We start from the raw sequence: 24,765 nt of genomic DNA, 5'->3' as shown, positions 1-24,765 counted from the left end.
CTTCTCTGTCTATGTTTATGATTACATCTACTGTGACAACTTGATAATGATGATTTAGGGGATGTGTAATGTTTAAGTTATAATAAATAGTGAAGTTACCAGTATGCTTATGTTTGGGTAATAAGCAGATGCACCTGAATGATTATTTTTTCAGATGACTAAAAGAATCCATTTCACTGAGAAGGACCTCCATTATTTTTCCATAACTGTGTCTTTTCCCTGATATTAACTGAAAGCTAAATAGGTCTCCATTTTCTTAAGTAGGAGGAGCCACATCACAGTGGATGTAGACTTAGATGTTTGGGAAAAGCAGGGAGGCTGTTGAAAGCACATAACCTGTTTAATCTTTAATTTTTTCTGACTCAGAAAACTTTGGCACACACAAACAGGAAATGGAACTTGGACAAGTTACACAGTAGCTCTCTCAGTTGTTTTTCTTATGTTAGCAAACAGAAAAATGCAAAAGAAGATGGAGAATGTGTTCATATTACTCCTCTGCTGTCATGCTGTGTTTCCAGGTAAGATCATATTTCAAGTATTTTTTATAAAGTTCTCCTTAACTTATAGCAGCTTAAATTGCAAGCGACTTTGACTTTTAGTTTCACTATGAGCTGTTGCAATTTCATTTAATTATTCTCAAGTTCAGAGGAAAGATAAAAAGCCCCTGACATGTCAAATTATTTTCGAGGGACTGCATAGATAAAGCCTTTTTTTTATGGTATAGTTTATCACTGATTAAAATGCAAGTTTACTTACTTGGTTAGAGAGTTGTAGCTCTTTAAAATGTTTCAGCGGTTAGTGAATGATGAATATGCCATTGAATATTCTCATGTCCAAATCACCACATGTGAGCCTAAACAGGCAAAAATGTTAAAAACATTTAATTTTAATACAATTGAAATTAACAGCTGCAATTTGAGATCCCTCCCCACCCGGAATTTCTACTTATTGTAATATTTCAAAATAATCACAAATACATATTCTACTCAAAGCATATTTAAATGATCTTTTCTTTTAAAAATTAAGTCTTCATTTAAATTCATTTTAATAATGTGATAAATATAATAAATAAAAAAAATGTTTAGTTTCATTGATATTTTACAAAAAAATTAATAAATAAATAAAAATAGATGCATAGGCCAAAATGATATTAGCAATTCTAAGAGTTAATTTTAAATTTTCATTTACTTGTTGACCATTAATGTAATTTTACCCAGCAGCAACAGTTAGTATTTATATATCATAAATACTAAAAACCACATAAAACGGTTAGTATTTAATCCAGGGTGTAGTTTTCTAATGTTGCAGAGGCCACAGTTCATGTAAGTCTAAATATGTGTCACAGATATTTTTTAGTGATATATCCAGTTGCAGCCATGTAAACTCCAGTAACAGTGTTATGAGTTAAAGTGTTTTCAAGTTAATGCTAAACACGAAATAAGTTTGACTGATATGCTTGTCCTTCTTAAATGGTAAACGGTAAATGGTAAATGGCCTGTATTTGTATAGCGCTTTACTTAGTCCCTATGGACCCCAAAGCGCTTTACACTACATTCAGTCATCCTCCCATTCACACACACATTCACACAAATAATCATAACCCCACACAAAAATTTCCCTTTCTGTATGGACACCAAGTAAAAAAAATATAACAAAAACATTCTTGATTATACTATTGACAGTCATACATGAAAATGACCTAATACAAAGTCCCATCAATTTTACAGTAAAACATTCCTTGAAGTATTTCTTCACTGAAACCACTGAAATCCAAAGCATCCCTGAGTTTGTGGCTGTTGCACTTGTCGATGAAGTTCAGATAGGTGACTGCAATAGCAGCGGAAGGGGACCAGAACTCAAAGCACACTGGATTAAAAATCTCTTAAAGGATGATCCTCAACACCTGGAGTGGTACATTTTTCAGTGTTTAGATAATCATCAGTTCTTCAAAGGTCACATTGAGAGGATAAAGCGACGTTTCAACCAAACTGAAGGTATGGATTTGTTTCATTTGACTGCTGATGATTGTTGAAATTATTATTATTCGTTTATTTTAAAATACAAGATTGATGTTGAATGGGTCAAGTGGGTGAATTTAGCAAAGGTGAAGAGTGGTGGGTGAGGTTCAGGAGGTAGAGCAAGTCATCTACTAATTGGAAGATTTGTGGTATGATCCCTAGTTGCTCTAGTGTAAATGCCAAATATCCTTGTGGAAGATACTAACCACAAGTTGGTCTCTGATGCATCCATTGCAGTGTGAAAGAGGCATGTTAAAGTGCTTTGAGTGCTCTATAATGGGCTATATAAAAACGAGAAAAAATTATTTGAGTATGGTGAACACCTACTTTAAGAAGAGGGAGGTACAGTACATAGGGTATTGTGTTAAATCAAGATGAGCAAACAACTGAACGGTGGAAGTTGAATAAAGAAGAATGTTGCATAGAATTCAAAGGTGAGACAGGCTGTGCGTAGTAAGGAAGAGTTACCAGATGACTGGGAAAGTACATCTGTATTGAGAGAAACTGCTAAGAAGGTGTTTGGTGTATTCTCTAGAAAGAGGAAAGAGGACAAGTAAACTTGGTGGTGGACTTAGAAAGTACAGGAAAGTATTTAAAGGAAGCAGTCACCAAAGAGAAAGTGGAATAGCCAGGGAGATGAAGACAGTAGACAGGAGTACTGGGAGGCTAGGTGTGTAGCAAAGAGAAAGAAAAGGCTTATAGCAAGTTGTATGTAAGGCTGGACACTAAGGAAGGAGGAAAAGACTTGTATTGATTGGCTAGTAGTAATGGGAATTGAATTTAGCGATTCTAATTCAATTATTGATATCACTTCTCAATTCTATTCTTTATTAATTCTCATTTGGTTCTCATTGGCTCCACTTTAAGAGTCACCACCATCACTATCAACCATATTACATTTGTGCAAATTAATTGCATGCTGTGTTGTCAAATGTTTTTGCATGTTGGAGGTATTTCCCCTCTTTGTTGTTATCATTGTTGCAGTTATTACTCAAAAAACTACTGATGACTGATTGAAAAATCAGAGCTTATGGAAGGGTGAAGGATTAAAGAACGGGGTACTCGGGAATGCTCCTCTGGGCCATATCCTTGCTAGTCAATGAGAAACCGGTGATGCCTCGATGTCAGCTGTCTACAATCTGGCTGACGGTGTAGGCCGGGCGATGGGCAAGTGATAGTGGGTTGGACAGAGGACATAATGGACTAGACTGAACAGGTTTGATTTCAGAGACATGGAATGTAGGATGAATTTGTAGAGATGGAGGCAACTTGAGTTTCACTGCAGAGGGGCTGATCACTGAGTCAGTCTCATACGGTCCAATGTAATGGGAGCAAGTTTATAAGTTAGAGATTTTAAAGGAATGTTTTTAGCAGAAAGCCATACCTTTTGAATAGTTACAAAGCTAGGAGTGGGAGTCCTGTGGGAATCGGCATACATCTTAATTTGTTTAGTGGTTGTGAGCAAAGCCTCTCTGGTCTGAGTCCAGATCTACTGGCTCTATTGTAGGTATACAGAGGGCATGGTCATGATCTTTCTCTATTGCATACAGCTGCTTTTATTTCTGGCAAAGATGGAACAAGCTGCCACATAGTCCTTGACGTCTTTCTCCAGAGTATCCCACTAGAAGTAAGGTTATAATTTAAGGGGTTTTTGTAACTTCAAAACAATGAAGGTACGTACTACAAGAAAAGGCTTTTGTGTTTCTGTTCAAGGAGTGAAATTATGGAACAAACTGAATATGGAATTAAAGCAATGTCCAAACATAAAACTGTTCAAAAAGAGTTATAAAAATATGATCTTCTCGATCTATAAAGAAAAGGAAAATATTTAAATTAAGTGAATGTCTCTATTTAAAAACAAACAAACAAACAATAAATTCATGATGTGATATTATAGTATATAGTATATCAGAAATCTGTTCACTATTTTTATTACAAATTATATCAGTAAGGAAGCTGACTAAATATTCACTGATAATTTATGGGACAGGGGTGGGATTAAATAAGTGTATACTTCTTCCCACTCCCTTTCAACATGTAAATTAATCAGAATGTTTTTTTTGTATGTAATTTGTATAGTATTTTTTTCTCTCTTATTTCTTTTCTAAATGTACTTGTATATTGTTCACATGTTGAAATAAATTACCAATCAAATTACCAATCAAAGGTCTGAGCAGTGAGAGGTTTCTATCAAACCATGGTGACAGGGAAACTGGGTGGTGTAAGCCTAGTGGATCACAGCAGAGTGTCACATAGCAACGGTTGGGGGTACTGGAACTCAAATCAGGCTCATCTCGCAGAGCCTTTCTAATGGTCTCCAAATCCCACGTTAGGAACCCCACCGTGAACAGGGTAAGGCTGGCTGATGTCAGAGAACTGACGTGAGAGGGTGTCCTGTTTGAAATTCCTTGAACCTATGAGATGTTGTAATAGAAACAGTTGCACCACTATTTTCCTTCTCAGGAACACAAACTGAAATCAGCTGATTGTAGCGCAAGTGCAAGTGGAACAGATAAGCAGGATCGATAGGAACTGGACTATTGGGGACTAGTTCATCCTTATCAGCTAGGCAGAGAGATTCAGTTGGAAATGATGTGCAGCAGGTTAGGATGATCAACGATAGAAATTAAAATATACTAAAGAGAGAAGAGAATATGTTAGGAAGGTGGAAGGAGTACTTTGGGGATGAATGAAGAAAATGTGAGAGAGAGAGAAGTTGACACATGGAAGACAGTGAATCATAAAGTGCAGAGGATTAGTTACAAACAAACTAACTAACTAACAAAACAGTTTAGCGGGATCAATAGGCAAACAGGTTGACTAGTAGCCAGAAGCCAGAGGGAAAAAAATAAGAATCTTCAACGCTGATAGACTGATTTTTGTACCAGTTGCAGGTGTAGAGCCTTTGATTTTGTGTTTGCATTGTTTCTTCATCGATTAGGTGTGATATCTGCTCGTTTCTCACTTGTTTATTGCAATTAATGTTGCTATCTCTATTTTCAGGTGTTCATATTTTGCAAAGAATGAATGGCTGTGAATGGGATGATGAGACTGGAGAAATTAATGGGTTTAATCAGTATGGTTATGATGGAGAAGACTTTCTAGCTTTTGACCTGCAGACAGTGACATGGATTGCTCCAAAACCACAGGCTGTCATCACCAAAATGAGATGGAATACTGAAAAAACTCGATTGGAATACAATAAAAACTTTTTCACCTCTAAATGCCCTGATTTACTAAAGAAATATGTGCACTATGGGAGGAACTTTCTGCAGACAGCAGGTAGAATTATAGAATCTCATCTAGTAAAAAAGAGAATTCATATTGCCTTCTTGTATTAATTTTTGAAATTTACAGTAAATTTCAAAAACCTGTCTCTCTGCAGTTCTTCCCTCAGTGTCTCTCCTCCAGAAGACTCCCTCCTCTCCAGTCAGCTGCCACGCTACAGGTTTCTATCCTGACAGAGCCATGATGTTCTGGAGGAAAGATGGAGATGAGATCCATGAAGGTGTTGATCCTGGCGAGATCCTCCCAAACAATGACGGGACCTTCCAGATGAGTGTTGATCTGAAACTTTTATCACTTACACTTGAAGAGTGGCAGAGGTACGACTGTGTGTTTCAGCTCTCTGGAGTTAGTAGCGACATTATCACCAAACTGGACAAAACAGTGATCAGGACCAACCGGGGTAAGACTGAAACCTGCAGGGATTTTGAAAATATCATTTGGTTTTCTTGAGCTTTCAAATTATCACACTTGGCTTACTCCAACTGTGACAAGTAATAAATATTAACATGCAATATAAGTCATGGCTAAAACTGGGATCAGAGTAAATGTAATGGAGCAGCAGTAGTGGTGTGTTGCTGTTTCACTCAGACACTCATTAACTATCAGGTCCTTTCTTTTTCATTTTTAACTCATTCTTTAATACCTGAACACATTTTTTCTGTACTATTGACATATGTCAAGTGTTGAAATATTTTGTTCAGCAGAGAAGCCCACTGACATGGTGATCTTCATCAGTGCTGCAATGGTTGTTCTAGTTTTCATCCTCATCGCAGCTGTGGTATCTGTAGCTTACAAAAAGAAGAAAGGTGAGAAATCTAAATGGGAGAAATATTTATTTTTATTTTTTGAATTCGTGAATCCATACTGTCACGAGTTTGGTTACAAATGGCCAAAATCTAAAATTAGAGTATGAGTTTTAGAGCCATAGGACCATGACAGTATAATAGTGATGTGAGAGCAAACCAATCAAATTAATAGAAATTGAAATGGGCTTCTTCATTCTGAACAGGAAAGAGGAACACAAAAATCAATAGATGACGGAGGCACACAAAATGTATGTGAAATGAAAAAACTCTAACAACTGATAAAAGTTTTTTTGTTTATTTCAGCTGAATATTCTCCGCCCAGTAAGTAAAACCTGCTTGTATTATATATGTAATTTGTGAGATGTGATGTGTCATTAAAGATATTAAAGGATTAAATTTTAAGACATGCACAGATTTATGCAAAAGCAAAACCTTTTTGCCAGTGCAGATCATCTTTGTTATTTATACTCTTGCTTGCTTGACCATAACTAATCGTCTCTCTGTTGAACTGGGGAGCAGGGGCACGTTTGCAAACAGAAACCACCAGTCACTGCATATTACACCTTTGAAAAGTTTTGAAAATATCCAGATTGTATGTTTTTGATCTTACAGTGCCTGATAATGGTTCTGAGCAGGCTGAGAGACTAAATCAAATGTGACTGGCCTGCAAGCAGTTCTGCTCTCCACTCTCTGTATGGCTTTCCTCTGGATGCTTCATCAGCTTCTACAGTTCAAAGACTTACATTAAAAACTCTAGTCATGTTTTACTCATTACAATTACCGAGAGCATTTTAAAGACCACTGTTGAACAGGTTGCTACACCTGCTGTAGATTAGTGCACAATTAGATATTCGTATGTAGACGGAAATTTTTTTCCAGCTGTCTGTGTTTAGACGTATTTGATTTTTTAATCTGCTTCACTGTACACATGCACTAGAATCATCACTCTTCTATAAAACAAGTATTAAATTTAATGTATGTTATGCAATGACAGTTTGGTTGTTAGGCATAAAACAAACATGTTTTACCATTGAAAAATTGTCAGTGAACAAAATAAAAAAATAACAAGAAAACATCTGAAGCATGCCTGGAGCAAAATCTGAGTGTTACTTGCTTATGTGTTGTTTTGTTAATGAATGGTAAATTATTTGATTTTGTGCTGGTTGCTTTATTGCTGCAAGTTATGGTCATTTATATCAAATATATATCTGCTTTAGTGATCAATATAATTTCAGAAGGTGAAATACTTTCACCAGTTTCAGTCTGTATTTCGTTCAGCTTACTGAAACATAAAGTTGAACATAGTTGAGAGGAGTCATATCAAGTACATCTAATGTATACTGATAACTCTTTTATGTTCTTATACTGCCCAGTGTCCTCAAAATATGCTGTGCACTAACTTTACAAATAATATACTTTAATAAATGTTATGAGACAAAAATGATTATTTTCAGTATAAATATTGCAATATTTGTTTTTGGATAATTTACACATGTTGTAGAATTATATTTTGGAGCCTACTGTACTCAACTTTATACACTTTATATGTGTGGGGTAGTTATAAAAAAGCAAAGAGACACGTTATCATGATCCTGGTCATACCTCTGCAAAACAAAAGCAATGAATTTATTAATATTAGCAATAAATTTATTTTATTTATATTTCTAATTCTGTTTTTTTTTTCTCTGTGAGCTGTTTCTCTGCCTTAAGGAGGCTCCACTCCATTGCTTCATTTATTGCAGAACAAGAGTCACATGATGCTGCTCTGTGAACACCAATCACCTTTTTTTTCTCCTTTCTTTCTTTCCTTCTTTTCTTATCCTGTCCTGTCTGGCAGCATTTGCAATCAGAATTATGATATACATGCACTGTTGTGCCAAATACATTTTGCTTTTTTAAGATGAGCTCTAAAAATTATCTATAAATGTTTTTATCTGTTTATTTAATCATTTTTATCAGTGTTATTTCTGTTATTAAATTATATGTAATACAGTCAGAGGTGGGAAACAACAAAGTACAAATGCTTCATTACTGTACTTATAATGGGGCAAAAAAGTATTTAGTCAGCCACCGATTGTGCAAGTTCCCCCACTTAAAATGATGACAGAGGTCAGTAATTTGCACCAGAGGTACACTTCAACTGTGAGAGACAGAATGTGAAAAAAAAATCCATGAATTCACATGGTAGGATTTGTAAAGAATTTATTCGTAAATCAGAGTGGAAAATAAGTATTTGGTCACCTCAAACAAGGAAAATCTCTGGCTCTCACAGACCTGTAACGTCTTCTGTAAGAAGCTTTTCTGTCCCCCACTCGTTACCTGTATGAATGGCACCTGTTTGAACTCATCATCTGTATAAAAGACACCTGTCCACAGCCTCAAACAGTCAGACTCCAAACTCTGCCATGGCCAAGACCAAAGAGCTTTCGAAGGACACCAGGAAAAGTATTGTAGACCTGCACCAGACTGGGAAGAGTGAATCTACAATAGGCAAGCAGCTTGGTGTGAAAAAATCAACTGTGGGAGCAATCATCAGAAAATGGAAGACATACAAGACCACTGATAATCTCCCATGATCTGGGGCTCCACGCAAGATCTCATCCCGTGGGGTCAAAATGATCATGAGAACGGTGAGCAAAGAACGGTGTACTGACCACGTAAGATCCTCAGCCAGATGTACTCCGAGGAAACGGAAGCTGCTCACTCTCTCCACAGCAGCGCCGTTGATGGTGATGGGGGTGTGTACTTCTCTGCACCTCCGGAAGTCCACTATCAACTCCTTTGTCTTTGCGACGTTGAGGGTGAGATGGTTGTCTTGACACCAGTGGGTCAGGGCGCATGTCAGTCAGGATATGGAGTGGTGGTTGGTAGAGATAGGTTGGTGGGCGGGGCCAGCATGCATTCAGTGTGTGTTTCACTAAGTTGGGTTGACTAGTTCCCAGAAGAGTTCTGTACATGTAAATGAGCAATTCAGTTACTGCTCGACTGAGAAGCCTTCGCCAAATTATTACAATATTCTCCACTGACTGAAGTTCGCCTTTGGCAACGCAGTGGCAAGCACACATTTGCAGCAGCTGTGCATGTGCATACAACTGCATCCAGCAGATTAGATGATCAGAATTCTTGAACCTTACACACAGGCAAGTCCCCTAAAAAGTCAAAACCATAATACTTTCACTGGTATCATACTGACAAATGGCATAGGTTGGAGGAAAATCTGGAAATGGTTGGCAGTGAAAGAGTTAAAATGTAATGCACTATTGCAACCAACCACTGAAAGAGAAAAAATACACAAACAGTATGATGAACCATTCAAATCACATAATACAGTAGCACTACTGTAGGAGGCACATAGTCTGTTTAATGTTTAATTTTTTATGACTCAGACAACTGTAGCCCAGCCTAACAGAAAATAGAACTTGAACAAGTAACGTTACACTCTCAGTTGTTTTTGTCTGTTGTTTTTTCTTGTGTTAGTGAATGTGAAAATGGAAAAAAGGATGAAGTGTGTGCTCATATTACTCCTCTGCTGCCATGCTGTATCTCTGGGTAAGATCATATTTCAAGTTTTTCTTTATACAATATTTTTCTTAACGTTTAGCAAATCGAGTTGCAAGAGACTTGTAGTTTTACTATGAGCTGTCACCATTTTATTTCTTTTTTGTTTGAGAGTGTCAACAACTGACATGGATGGCTAAACCACCTAACTTGTCAAAAATGCACAGGGAGATATTTAAGCATATATAAAAGAGGGATTTTAGATCAGCAGCAGTGGCTATAGTGGCTTTTACAGATGTTTTGTCAAAGAATCCTCTCTTGTGACATTCTGGTGTTTTTAACAGCACTGTAGCTAACAGGAACGCACGACAGAGTGTTTTTAAATCAGAACAGAACATTATACCCACACAGCTGGCTCCTCTAACTGACATATACAGAACTGAACTTTCAATAGGAGCTGTAAAAATTAAGTATTGAGGATACTTTGATTTATTTACACTTCGTAAGAATTAACTTATTCTACCTGCAAATTACTTGATCTTGTAGCTTCTATTTTTTTCTTTTTATCTTACACTGACAGGAGTTTCATTATGACAGCAGCTGTATGTTAGTGCAATAACAATAAAAGCATTCTGTTCTTTTCCTAATGGTCCTGCATGGGTCAGTTGACCCAGTGTTTTGTGTTTATGATCTTATGTTCTACTTTATTCTGATTTTGTATTCTGGGCAAGAGTTAGGGTTTTGGTTCTCCGTGTGATGTCTAGTGTTTCTGGTTCTAGGTTCATGCTTTCTGGTCTGCTTCCTCCAGGTCTAGGCTAATTAGGTTCAGCTGTGTCTTCCTCCTGTGTACCATTTCCTCGTTACCTTGTGTGTGTATACTTAGTGTGTGGTTGCCTTTGCTCATTGTCGGTCCATCTGTGTTACTTGGTGTTTCTCCGTGTCATCCCTGCTCATCATATCCTGTGTTCCTCCACATGTGTTTCTCCCTGCGTGATATTCAGCGAGTGTGGTTTCAGGTTTTGTTTGTTAGATTTTTCCCAGCTTAGGTTTTCTTAGTTCTGTCCCTGCTTTTGTTTGTGTTTTCACCTCTCGGAATAAAAGCTCACTCACATCACAGCCTGTGTCTGCCTCTTTACTCGCAATCACCACACGACTGCTGCCACAGCCGTGACACTTAAGGTGACTGATGGTGAAAGGAAGATGTGTGCACCCCTGAAATGTCACAGTCAGTCTATGTAGGAGACATATTAATATTATATGTGAATGTACTTTTGGTATAGATGTGGATTTTAGAATGTGGTATGATTTTCTTTGTACTGCAATGTATGGTTGGAGTAGTAGGAATAAAGAGTTACATAAGAGTTATTAGCAGAAATTTAAGTTTGGCTACAAGTATTTCATCAGTGAGTAGATTTTCAGTGTATTTTCACCCTAAAACATTTAAAGACTGCTAAATCTAAAACAATTTCTAGTTCATATTTAACCCTCTTAAATTATACAAAAAGTATATAATAGGAATGCCTCCTAATTCAAAGTCTTCCTAATTTTACAGTAAAACACTCCTTGAAGTATTTCTTCACTGAAACCCCTGGAGCTCAGGGCATCCCGGAGTATGTGGTTGTTGCATTTGTTGATGAAGTTCCTATAGGTGACTTCAACAGTGTAAGAGGAGTACAGCCAAAGAAAGACTGGATTAAATTCTTTGAGGATCATCCTCAGCACCTGTACTGGTGTATATTACAATCTGTGGATAGACATCACTTCTTGAAGGCTACTATTGAGACTTTGAGGCAACAATTAAACCAAACTGAAGGTATGGATTTGTTTCACTTGTTACTGCTGAAATGGTTTGTTTTAAATTGTTTTATTTTTTTATATTTTGAAAAAGCCTTTATATTTCCATTCGTATTAATTTTTGATAAACGTGTAGTTTAAGGTATAAGGTGTGCTGACATGTTACTGGTTTAATCACTGTCACTGTTACTGTTACTATCTCTCTTTTCAGGTGTTCATATTTTGCAAAAGTTGGATGGCTGTGAATGGGATGATGAGACTGGAGAGATTAATGGGTTTAATCAGTATGGTTATGATGGAGAAGATTTTCTAGCATTGGACCTGCAGACACTGACATGGATCACTGCAAAACCACAGGCTGTAATCACCAAAATGAAATGGGATTGTCACGATCCTGGGTCTTATGACCCAGTGTTTTGAGTTTTAGTTCATTTTGATGTTTTAGTTTATGTAAGCCCTTCAGGTTCCTAAGTTCATTTGTTATCATGCTTAAGTGTTTCTAGTTCTTATTATTTCCCCCTCGTGTTTCCAACTATGGTAAATCTCCCCTGCTTTTCATGTGTTTCATGTCTGTGTCTTACTTTGTGAAGTTTGGGTTGTCATGTCTACGTCTCATTATGTTTCCTGTTTTATTGTGAAGAGGTCTGGTGTTTCTGTGTTCAGTTTTACTCTTCCCCTGTGGCGTTGTTATGTTCATGTTGATCTACTGTGCCTTTCTGTTCCATGTTTCAGATCCCTATGTTCTGTCTCCCCCAGTCTGTTAAGTCCACATGTCTTGAGTTCCGTCAGTGTGTTTCCTGTTTTACTTTCAGTCTGTTCTATGTTAATGTTTCTAGTTTTGCTTCCCTTGCCTCGTCCTGCTCAATTACTCTCAGCTGTGCTCTCCTCCTGTGGCTCATTCCCCCTCGTTATCCCTCAGTGTATTTAAGCCCCATGTTTCTCTTTGTCAGTGTTGCGTCCTCCATCATAGCTGTGTGTGTGTGTGTGTGTGTGTGTGTGTGTGTGTGTGTGTGTGTGTGTGTGTGTGTGTGTGTGTGTGTGTGTGTGTGTGTGTGGGGTTTTTTTTTTTTTTTTTTTTTTTTTTTTTCTTCCCCCCTGTGGTTCTTTGTGCTTTAGTTTTCCCAGTTTAGTTTATTTTGTATTGTTTTTTCGTGTCCCACTTCACGCCAGCAATAAAGCTGTGTTTTTTGAGTTTACCTTTTGTCTCTGAGTTTGCGTTTGGGTCCTCTCCTGCCTGCCACACAGCCGAACTGACAGGGATGCTCAAAAAGTTCGAGTAGAAGAAAATAAAAAGTTTTTTGGTGATCAGTGCCCTGAGTTTTTAAAGGAGTATTTGCGATATGGGAGGAGATTTCTGCAGACAACAAGTAGAATTATATAATCTAATAAAATAGAAAATTTGTGTGTTTCTTGCTTTGAAGGTAAAATGAAAGAATAAATAATGTAACAGCTGCCAATCTCTCTCCAGTCCTTCCCTCAGTGTCTCTCCTCCAGAAGACTCCCTTCTCTCCGATCAGCTGCCACGCTACAGGTTTCTATCCTGACAGAGGTTTGATGTTCTGGAGGAAAGATGGAGAGGAGATTCATGAAGGTGTAGATCCCGGAGAGATCCTCCCCAACAATGACGGGACCTTCCAGATGAGTATTGATCTGAAACTTTCATCATTCACACCTGAAGACTGGGAGAGGTACGACTGTGTGTTTCAGCTCTCTGCTGTGAAAGAACACATCGTAACCAAACTGGACAAAACAATGATCAGGACCAACTGGGGTAAGACTGGATCCAGCAGGGTTTATAAAACTGCAGCTTCATGTTATGAAGTTGTTAACTAAACATTTATTTTTTTTAGTTAACTAACCCTTAAGTACCATATGCAAGATGATGCATCACAAGAAGATTACTAAAACTAATATTTGAGTAATCTGTATTGACTGAGTAGTAATGGTTTTGTGTCATTTATTGTTTCATTCATATCAGGTCATTCCTCACTCATTCCTTGGTATCGGCACAGTTTTCTGTTTAATATTCTAAAATGCTGCCATGTGTTGTTCAACAGAGAAGCCAGCTGACACTGTGACCTTCATCAGTGCTGCAGTGGTTGTTCTAACTGTCATCATCATCGCAGCTTTGGTATTTGTTGCTTACAAAAAGAAGAAAGGTGAGAAATCTGAATGTGGGAAATATTAAGTTTAGTTTTTGAATTCATCTCCGAAATCTTACTGCCAGATCAGTTTGGATACAAACACATAAATTCTAAAGTAATTAGCCACACCGAGATGATCACAGTCCCTGTGAAGGATGACGTGAGAAGAAAATAATCAAGTAAATTAAAAAGGAAATGGACACAAGATATCTGTGCAAGTAATGAAAAAACAAAACAAATGACAACTGATGTTTTATTTTGGTTTGTTTCAGCTAAATGTTCTACATCATTTTCATGATACATATTCTGCTCACTTGAATAACTCTCACTTGTATCACTTGGGTCATGTATTCAAACAGAAAACAACAATCACTACAAATAATTTCCTTGAAAAGGATAAAATATTTGTAAACTGTGTATTTTTTTATCTTCTAGCTCCTGACGATGGCTCTGAGCAGTCTGAGAGACTAAATCCACAAAGTTGACTGTCCTGCAAAGAGTTCTTCACTTCACTCTCTGTATGACTTTCCTCCAGCTGCTTCAGTTTATGCCATAGTTCAAAGACATGTTAAAAACACCAATCAATAAATAAAGTACGGATAATGATCACTGTGAACAGGCTGCTATACTTGCTGTAAATTGGTGCATGGTCATATATTTGTATTTAGCTGCTGTGTGTACGTGTTTGCTAAAAAGCAAAAGTAAATGTTTCAACTTTATTGATTGTTATGCATCTGACAATGACAGTTTGTTAGACCTGAAGTGTGTTATTTCACTGAGACGTTGGCAGTGTACAAAGCATGCAGTATTTTCTAAATAACACCAAAACATCTGAATGATGACAGCAACAGACCGTCATTTGAAAATGAAATGTTCTCAGTTTAATATTTTATTCTTCTGTGAAAATGGCTAACCCGGGATTTCCTGCATTTGATCTGTGAGGTCACATGATCCTGATCTTTGACCACCTTTGGCTACGTCCTAATTCAAACAAGGAAAACTGTTGATCCCACTATAACTTCCTCACTGTTTTTTTTTTTTTCTCATGTATTTAAACAAACAAACTGATTAAATAACTTGATGTTTGAACATTACTGATATCATATAGAAAATATTTTTGTTTTAGCTCAGAAGGTAAAGTTCTATATGAAGAATTGTATAAAATGACAACAGCTATATGACATAATAACATTTTTACTCTCAGATGGGAGTATCAGCGATGATCTGATAGCAAACTGTCTGAAGCTGCAAGTAAAAACAGCTTGACACTGTTCAGATTAGCGATAAAAGAAAAAATGCAAAATATATCACTGATATAAGAGTTTGTTTCTACAGTTTCTGGACATCTGCCACAGCAGTTCTTGGTTCCAACCACACATAAAGAATACCCAGAAAGAAAAATATTGTTCTGTATATCTGAACAGAGGTTTGTTGTAGAATCCCTGTTTAATTTAAAAAGATGATATTTTAGCACGTAACCGTAGGAGTAGTGGTAGAATTAATCTACTCACTATAATCACAATCACCTGTTAAACAGCATGTTCTTCAATTCTCCATTATAACTGTGGTTTTTAAGTCTCAAGTCCCTGGTCCACTGGTTTCAGCCAGAACATAGTAAAATGGACCATAGCTAATATAAATGACATGCAGTTACAAGGACGTAGATTTGGTTTTGGCATTGGTGGGGATGGATGATTCAACCACCCTGTTTCTTTTTTTTTCCTTTTTGTTTTTGCTTCTTGATAGAAAAAGGAGAAATATACTTGCCTACATATGCTATTCTACATGCTTTTAAACCATTTAAAATTACAATTCATAGTTTTATATGTGAATTATATAATGTTAAATTACTGACTAAGTATTTTAGACTTTAGTTTACTTCAGCCATATTCCATATAAATCAGGTATCATACAAACATAAAAATAGCTTCAAATACAGTCATGACAATAAAAGAATATGACTTTAAGGACTTAACAACATTACTTCAGTTATAATACACCAACATCTCTTATACATTAGCACGAAGGGAACATTGAATGACCAGGTGGTTTTTGTCCATAAAACTACTCATCTAAGATTACTGCAAAGTAAAAGATCTCTCAGCAAAATTATGCAACATTTTAGGCACTATTGCCCCGATCAAATCAGTGAGCTGGGATTTTTTATTGTAAACATGAACTACTGTTACAGCAACATACATCAGAATCAGAATCAGAATCAGAAAGGGGTTTATTGCCAAATGTTGAGCAGGTTTACAACATTAGGAAATTGCTGCGGTGCTTCAGTGCAAACATAGTGTTATAAAAATAAGAATAAGAATTAAAAGTGCTCCGTAGAAAGATATGTGCATGAGATATACATGAGCTATATACATGAGAATAAGAATTAAAAGTGCTAAGTAGATAGATACATACATGATATATACATGAGTGCAGGTGGTGATCAGTGCCAAACATGGAATGATGCAGTGACACAGCGTAGGGTCATGTGTTAGTGGCGGGGACAGTCATATGGTTATTGTTCATGTGTCCAACAGCAGAGGGGAAGAAACTGTTCTTATGGCGAGAGGTTCTGGTGCGAATGGACCGGAGCCTCCTGCCTGAGGGGAGCAGGTCAAACAGACTGTGTCCAGGATGAGAAGGGTCAGCTGAGATCCGAGCTGCACGCCGCAATGTCCTGGAGGTGTACAGGTCCTGCAGAGATGGGAGTCTGCAGCCAATCACCTTCTCAGCAGAGCGCACAACACGCTGCAGTCTCTGTTTGTCCCTGATAGTGGCTCCAGCGTACCACACGGTGATGGAGGAGGTGAGGATGGACTCGATGATTGCAGTGTAGAACTGCATCATCGTCCGTGTTGGCAGGTTGAATTTCTTCAGCTGCCTCAGGAAGTACATCCTCTGCTGGGCTTTCTTGATGACGGAGGTGATGGTGGGCTCCCACTTCAGGTCCTGGGTGATGGTGGTACCCAGGAAGCGGAATGAGTCCACAGAGGTGATGGGGGTGTCAGTCAGGATGATGGGGGGGAGTGGGGCTGTGTGCTTCCTGAAGTCCACAATAATCTCCACTGTCTTCTGGGCATTCAGCACCAGGTTGTTGTGGCTGCACCAGGACACCAGACGTTCAACCTCCCTCCTGTAGGCAGACTCGTCCCCGTCCGAGATGAGCCCAATAACGGTGGTGTCATCTGCAAACTTGATTAGCTTGACAGACTGGTGGGTGGAGGTGCAGCAGTTGGTATACAGGGAGAAGAGCAGAGGAGAAAGAACACAGCCCTGAGCGGAGCCGGTGCTGATGGTCCGGGAGTCCGAGACATTCTTTCCCAGCCTCACATGCTGCTTCCTGTCCGTCAGGAAGTCAGTGATCCACCGGCAGATGGGATCAGGCACATTCATCTGGGAAAGCTTGCCTTGGAGATGGTCTGGAAGGATGGTGTTGAAGGCAGAGCTGAAGTCCACAAACAGGATCCTGGCGTAGGTTCCGGGGGAGTCCAGATGCTGCAGGATGAAGTGTAGGGCCATGTTGATGGCGTCATCTACAGACCTGTTGGCTCTGTATGCAAACTGCAGGGGGTCCAGGAGGGGGGCCGTGAGGGTCTTGAGATGGGAGAGAACCAGGTGCTCAAATGACTTCATGACCACAGATGTCAGAGCCACGGGTCTGTAGTCATTTAGTCCAGTGATCCTAGGTTTCTTGGGGACAGGGATTATGGTAGAGGACTTGAAGCAGGCAGGCACATGACATGCCTGCAGTGAAGAGTTGAAAATGCCAGAAAACACTGGGGCCAGCTCGTTTGCACAGTGTCTGAGGGTGGCAGGGGACACACCGTCTGGGCCGGGAGCTTTCCGAGCATTCAGACTCTTAAACTGCTTCCTCACATCTGCTTCATGAATATGAAGAGTTGTGGTGGTGGGAGGAGGTGGTGTGAAATCCTCTTTTGTGTGGGGTGAGGAGGGGGGTGTTGTAGGTGAACAGTTAGAAGGTGGTGATGGCTCTATGGAGGGGGGAGAGGTGGGGGAATGAGTGTCCAAAGTGTCTCTATTGTTGGGGCCGTTGGAGGTGTGAAGGCTGCCTGATGGCTCGTCAAAACGGCAGTAAAAGTCGTTGAGGGTGTTGGCCAAGAGCAAGTCATCAGTGGAGTGGGGGGTTTTAGGACTACTACATGGACTACTGGTGCCCACACAACAACTCAAAGTCCACTATGTGGAGCCAAACACATGCCTGCTCCCCTCGTTAACTGAGATAAACTGCTGGCATGTTTGTTTTATATCTATACAGTCCAGTCTCTCCTGGTGGACATGGCAATATGTTATTCATGGTTACATACAATTTTAGACTGATGTGGGCCAAAGCCTAGTATAACCTGTAACGTTATTATGACGGACACATTTTAGAGCTTGACTTTAGGTGACTTACAGGTTTCTTTGAAAAATAATTTCTTATATCCAGGTTCTTCCTTTTTGCTGCCATCCTCCTCTCTTCCTCGCAGCGCAGGCTTGCCGCTGCTAAAACTAAATAGTTTGTTTTTCTTTACTGGAAGAAATCAAATTATTGGTGGGGACAATTCAGTAATTGCTGGATATTGGTGGGGACATGTCCCTTCCGCCCATGCCAAATCTACGCCCTTGTGCAGTTATCTATCTTCAGTTTATCAATCCCAGCTGCATTGACACTCATTTTAGTCATCTTAATAATATCATTTTGGCTGTCCCAAAGCCTCAGATGTTTCAATTAATCAAAATTAAATAGAATAAAATCAAAAGCAAGTCAAAATTTTAACAACAACAGTGTTGACCAAAGTGCTTCACAGTCAGACAAAAAGCCAATTAAAGATAAAGACAAAGCATTAACAAACAAAACATACCAACAAACAACACAGGTGACAAACATATAAAGCAAGCCAGATGATAGTCAACTAGTTTGATTCAAAAGCCAAAATAAAAAAGTGAGTTTTAAGACGTGATTTAAAAGACCAAATAGACTTGAAGAACAAATATCAACAGGAAGGTTATTTCAGAGTCTGGTGCTGCAGTGTTAAAGGCACAAGCACCTCTGGACTTCAGTCAAGACCTTGGTTGTACTAAGAGCATCTGATTAGAAGATCTTAGTGCTCTTTGGGAGGTTTACAAGTAGAGGAGTTCAGTTAGATAGCTAGGTGCCAAGTTGCTTAAAAGTTTTTAAAGTGAGCAAGGGAATTTTAAAATATATATTTGACAGGGAGCGAATGCAAGTTAGCTAAAAGTGGAATGATGTGATCATGTTATCTAGTACCAGTTAGAAGGCGTGCAGCAGCATTTTGAACTAACTGCAAACGACAGAGAGAAGAGTGTTGGAGGCCCAAGTAGAGAAAGTTGCAGTAGTCCAGTCTAGTGGTGATAAATGCATTAATATGTTTTTCAAGGTCTTTCAGAGGAAGATAGGGCTTCACTTTGGATATCTGACATAACTGATAAAAAACTGGTTTTAACCACTGTGGACACTTGCTTTTCTAATTTAAAAAAGCTATCCAAAAATACTCAGAGGTTTCTTACAGTGTGGGAGCAAAGGCTAGCAAGAGGAAAAAAGAGTATCAGTTAGCTGGCCCAAAGGGTATGATTATCAAAAACAATAACTTCGGCTTTATTTTCATTCAGGAAGAGAAAATTACGTGATAACCAGACTTTGACATCATGAAGACAGTTAAACAGTGGTTGCAGTGGGGCAGAGATATTCAAATTCAGGGGAAAGTAAATTTGGATGTCTAGTAAACACAGCAGAGAAGTGAACAATGGTTTGAAAATTAATCGTGCGCATCTGGTGCAAAGGACGCTCACTGTTCAACCCCACATTGCCAATTGCAATATAAAACATAACTGGGAAATGATCTGAAATTCCAGAGTCCTTGATATCTGTGATGCAAACATCTAGACCATAAGACAGTACCAGATCAAGCATGTGAATGAGATTAAAAGTGTCAATAAGAGCAAGGAAGTCCTTAACTAGTGGACCATCCTCACAACAAACATGGATGTTGAAATTGTCAACAATTAAAACACGGTCATACCATAACCGTGTGTTCACACCGAACGCGATAGACGCGACCAAAAACATGCCAGACGCCTCTAACTTGACGCGTGCAAATTCGCACCTCAACGCGTGTCCACGACGCGTGAAGGACCGCACCCAACTCTGAATAGGTGGAAGCTCAAACGGTAGGTCCAAGTGAGCATGAAGTCCACCAGGGCAAATCTGGTCATGACAGAACAATCTGAAGCTAGAATGGTCCCAGAGAGCAGGGGAAGAAGGTAGAATATCCATAAGTGCATGATGATTAATCACTTCATGTGAATTTAGGTAAGCCTTGATGCAAACATGGATATAATCCCGTTTACCCCATCTAGTTAAGTGTTTCCTGTATGGAAGGGTAAATGGTAGGCGGCGTATGTAGTCAGAAATGTCTGTTGGAAGCGGAGGAAAATTCTCTGGTTTCCATTTCAAATCAGGCGTTTTGTGATTCAACGGCCAAAGATTCAAAGAGTTTGATCATAGATAAGTAGCGCAAAGACATCATGGCAGCACAGAGAAAGTATAATACCAGACAGCATGCCGTGCACACTGGCGCCATCTTGGATTGACGATGTAGATTTGGGTTCATTGACTAAAAACAGTAAATAATCTGGTAGATATCATAAAGATAAAGATATCATATCTGTCATATCATAACATATCTAACATGATTTGACTGCATCCAGTAGCAGGTGACACTAAATAAAAGTATAAGTATAAGATAAAAATAAAAAGACGCAATACAGTGAAATAAATGTTTTAAGTAACATTTATTTCAGCAGTAGGGTTAGAGTAGGCTTCACATGCCACGTGCTGATTTGTCAGAGGACTTCTTTTTATGCAAACACCTCCTTATTTCAAGCTCATTGTGTACTTTGTCAAGAGTCTTTTTTATATTACTAAAGAGCTGTAAAAAGCCTTTTAAGGAGCTGTGGTGTGACTGAGACACGGCGGGTCCAGGGATCATAGGTTTGAGCCATTTTATTCAATATTTGTCACACCACAACACACCGAAACCCCTGAGTCCCCGTGTTTTTAACTAGGCGGGCGTGATTAAGGATGCCGTGCAGGTGCGTCCGCCCTCCCTGCATGGCACCGCAGACCACGCCCCACCACAGGAGCCTAATCCAATTAAATCATCAGAGAGAGATGAGAACAGAGAACCACTGAAAGCTGTCACTTACCAAAGTTTATGAAGGGAATAATACGAGGGACAGCGAGGCGAAAGAAATAAAAACTTCTAAAAACAAAGCAAAACAGTGGAAACAGATATGAGTAGAAAGTGGGAAGAAGTGGATTCAGCTTTAACCCTTTAAATGCACCAGACAGTTAAACCAGGAGTACAAGAGGACTCACACTCAAATACCTGCACTCAAGAGAGAATAGACACTTGCTATTGTCATTGGATGTGATGGATATGAGATTTATTATCTCTCATAATTGAAAGCTAAATTAAAAAAAAAAACAATATAGTTTAGAAACAGAAATATTATAAGTGATTTAAAATGCTTAAAATACCATAAAAACAGACATAAAGCCTTAAAAGACAGATCAAAAGCAAAATATCCAAAGGTGCTACTGTGCATCTAGAATGAGTGTCATGACTTTATGTGTTTCTAGATTTTAAAAAAGTTATTATTAGTTATTATTTTAAGGAAAAAAGTTATCATTTTACTCCTTTTGAATAAATCTGGATTTATATCTATAAACTTAATTTACCTTCCACTGCACATTTAGATAAATGCAACCAGTGAGCATTTAAACACGACTACTATGTAGTTTACTTGTGAACATGAGTTAACAGTTACTCGTGACCCTGGGTTTCTGTAGCAGTTTTCACTTCTCTGTGTGAGTCACACTTTTCTTGAGTGACTTGTGTCATATGATATTCTCCATATTCCCTGCCACCCACTCTTCAAAATGACCGTTTGACTCTGGCTGTATTTTATATCTTCCACAGCTTAATGTTTTTATACTTTATAAATACTACTGATTAAACTTCTCCACATGTAACGTGATAATGTCTTATAGACCACTGGTGCACAGGTTGCTGTACATTTCCTGTAAATTAGTACTCAGTTGGATGTTTGTATTGTATGAACAGGCCCAACTTCAATTTTTTTCAGCTCTGTTTGTCTATGTTTATGTTTATGTAGGCCAAACTATCTAAGTAACTCTATACATGACTCTGTTGTGCCAAGAGAGAAACAATATGAGGATGTGAAGAGTGGCAGAGAAGTATGTGAGGGCAGTGCAGGAAATGTATGAGGACAGTGTGAGGTGAAGTCAAACTGAATTTCTGTTATTACTGTGGCCCTTGTGCAGTACATTTGCAGCCCAAAAGGGGATGATTAATTCGAACCTGAGGGACATGGAGTCTTCCTACAGGTTAACTCTATAAACTGCTTTTAATGTCCAAGGAAATACTTTTAAATAACCCTAAAGAACACTGATCAAAATAACCTTTAACTTCAGCATTACATATTACAAGGTTTTGTGTTTCTGTGGTTTCCTGTCTTCATTAGTCATCACACCAATAACACTTTTCTGTTTGAATTAAGATGCTCCTTCACACCAACTATAAATCAATGTTTGAACTTTCTGGCATCATCAGGTTGTGAGCTTCTCTCGCATATTCAGAGGCTTTTAAAAATATTTTTATTCACATGTGGGATACTTCAACTCAGAATGTGCTTATATTAAAGTCACCACATTAAGGTGTTAGGAGTATTACCCTCACATGAATTTTCATTAAAGTGATTTATAATGAGGCCATGGAGAGTGAGTGGGTCATTGAGCTGTCTCTACTTTGATACATTCAACTGTTTTTTAAAGTCATCGGTTTTCTGACACCAGGAGGGGGAAAATGATGAAGTGAGAGCAGTGAAACTGAGTGTGTTCATGAAAACAGAAAGCAGCTGATAATGAATAGCAGGAGATGACTGATAGCAGGTTTAAACTGATCGGGCTGATCAATACATGGTGACTGAGACAGCTTGTTTTTGTCCTAAAAACAGCAACAACATTATAACATTTTACATATTCTAGGCAATTCTGTTTGATTGGACATCTTTCTTTTAAAGCATCATACTGGGAGTGTTTTCAGATTCACTTCATCCATGAAGAGACCTTACAAGCAAAGTCATTAACAGTAATGTTTAGTAACTTTGACACTGTGATATATTCTTCAGGTTTCGTTCGGCATCAGCAGTGAGGTTTTATATATCTATAACTCATATTTCATCTTACTTATTTTCATACATTTAACCTTTTATTGAAAGCTACTGGCTGAATTCTGACGGCATCAGAGGTCTGAGATCACTTCCCAAATTTGCCTGAAAAATGTAACTGGCAGTTTACCTGAACAATAGGAAAGCAGCAGAGGAGACCCTTGTGCCTACTTTGAAACGCTTGGGCCGCTCTGCCCACCACAGTTTCAAACTGGTCATGTGACTGCATGGCCACATCTCATTGGTAAAAAAGTTACCGGAAACTCCACTGGCGGCATGTTATCTAATGTGTTAAACAAATTTTTTTTTTAAAAAAGTAACGAGTCGAATTTTGCAAATGTAGTGGAGTAAAAGTACCTTTTCTTCTTTACAAATGTACTCAAGTAAAAGTAAAAAGTATAGTGCAAAAAAGGTACTTTAAAAGTAATTTTTTTTTCAAAAACTTACTCAAGTAAATGTAACGGAGTAAATGTAACTCGTTACTACCCACCTCTGGTCACAGATGACACATTTGGCATTTTTTTTTTTTTTTTGCTGGTTTGTCGGTAGCAGCTCCTGAAACGCAAGTCTGCCACACATCTGTTCGACCCAATCCAGTTAATCTAAGCGCCAGTTAATCTGGAACACTGGTTCTACAGGGATTTAAAAATAGTTACGCAAAACAGAGCGTGCCCGCTCCGACCAGCTTTAAAGGGTTAATAACGAAGAACATTAAAACATTACTGTTGGCCACATGTCAGCAAAATTATGTGACATTAGCAATGTTTGTACTTTCAGCGTTCACTTGGTTTTAAAGTCTTTACTTTAAAATATACGCCGTTCAATAGTTGACCTTAATCTTACAGAGAATGTGATGATTTTATGGATAATTAAAGTCAGTCATATATCCACAAACACAACAAGCTGAAAGTCAGTGATGCTGCTCGGTTTGCAGTCCTGAATATCACGGTACAAGCAGGATTCACTGCACTGTTAATGTTAGCTATGTTATATTGCTGCCTCTATTCGGTGGTGTCGAGCCAAACAGACTTTAATGTGTGTTTGAACGAGCTGACGGTTCACTCGTTAAGCTGAAAGAAAGATGCTTTAATCACAGGAGTCACATATGTGTCCACTGTACCATCTGGGAACTCTTCTTGTTTAGCACTTGTAATAACACAAACACTAAATCCTCCTTCTCTTGTGCTGTTTTGTAGCAGTGTGTATACCTGAGACTGTCACCTGTCTGTCTGTCCTGCAATCTCTCTGTTTCTTTCTCTCTGATTGTGTAATATGAACATGTATTTATAAATTACACTTGTGTTTGAATCCTGCAGCTTATCACACGTTTGGTTTCCATGTGTGACAACTGCAAGTGTCCAGAGTGAGGACAGACTGAGGGACCCACTGCTGCACATCATCTGTGAGGCTTTGCACCCCTGATGATCCACCAGGACAAACTCAGTAGTGTGTGAGGAAGAGGAGGAGGAAGAGCCAGCAGCAGCTGACAGATGGAGAGAATAGACAGACTGTTTCCTGTTTGTGAAGGACTGCTAGAAAAGTTTAAAATAACTAATTGTCTGTCCTGAATCAGTCTCATTAGGTAATGTTCAAATAATTTTATCATCCCAGTGTTTTCAGTGCAGGAGAAAGTACTCAGTTCCTTCAAGTTACACACTATGAAAGGCAGAAACAAGTTTAATATTCAGAAACCTAAAGTATGTATCAGCAGCAGAATGGAACTAAAAATAAATGTTTGTTTCAGTTCTATGAAGCTTTGAGTATTTAGGATTATTAGTACTGCTGTGTTTGTTGCATCATATTGCTGTAATTGTTTATATGCTTTATATATTCTGAGGTAAGTTGATCTATAGTGTGTTAAGGTTCAAAAATATTGGGGATGGAGACAAGAGAAAAACCACAATAACAACACTGGTCCGGTCGGGTTGAGTCAAACGATGGTTT

General features: G+C 38.4%; 2 protein-coding genes across 6 annotated transcripts; both read left to right on the top strand.

Annotated features, from left to right (window-relative positions):
* Nucleotides 1-390: 390 nt before the first annotated feature.
* On the top strand, nt 391-7,984 carry LOC146548689 (major histocompatibility complex class I-related protein 1-like). Of its 2 annotated transcripts, none has more exons than XM_085263064.1 (7): nt 391-518; nt 1,728-1,994; nt 5,022-5,300; nt 5,404-5,706; nt 6,011-6,112; nt 6,416-6,433; nt 6,725-7,984. In XM_085263064.1, the coding sequence occupies exons 1-7, from the start codon at nt 440-442 to the stop codon at nt 6,769-6,771; spliced, it is 1,095 nt and encodes a 364-aa protein (XP_085119190.1). In that variant the 5' UTR covers nt 391-439; the 3' UTR covers nt 6,772-7,984. The 2 variants fall into 2 exon arrangements, with proteins under 2 accessions (XP_085119190.1, XP_085119189.1); XM_085263063.1 differs by having other exon boundaries at nt 6,008-6,112.
* A 1,292-nt stretch (nt 7,985-9,276) lies between these two features.
* LOC146548688 (major histocompatibility complex class I-related protein 1-like) lies at nt 9,277-14,345 on the top strand. 4 transcript variants are annotated; one of them, XM_085263085.1, is made up of 8 exons: nt 9,277-9,661; nt 11,163-11,423; nt 11,616-11,802; nt 12,280-12,281; nt 12,682-12,771; nt 12,873-13,175; nt 13,462-13,578; nt 13,984-14,345. In XM_085263085.1, exons 1-8 carry the CDS (start codon nt 9,601-9,603, stop codon nt 14,031-14,033), a joined length of 1,071 nt encoding a protein of 356 aa, XP_085119211.1. In that variant the 5' UTR covers nt 9,277-9,600; the 3' UTR covers nt 14,034-14,345. The 4 variants fall into 4 exon arrangements, with proteins under 4 accessions (XP_085119211.1, XP_085119210.1, XP_085119209.1 ...); XM_085263084.1 differs by lacking the exon at nt 12,280-12,281 and having other exon boundaries at nt 11,616-11,789; XM_085263083.1 differs by lacking the exon at nt 12,280-12,281 and having other exon boundaries at nt 12,662-12,771.
* Nucleotides 14,346-24,765: the final 10,420 nt, after the last annotated feature.

This window comes from Mchenga conophoros, linkage group LG22 (genome assembly GCF_057382185.1).
Source record: "Mchenga conophoros isolate Kocher_MC1m ecotype Shallow Benthic linkage group LG22, M_conophoros_male_GT1.1, whole genome shotgun sequence".
Lineage (NCBI taxonomy): Eukaryota > Metazoa > Chordata > Actinopteri > Cichliformes > Cichlidae > Mchenga > Mchenga conophoros.
This window is presented reverse-complemented; position numbering and strand designations above follow the sequence as displayed.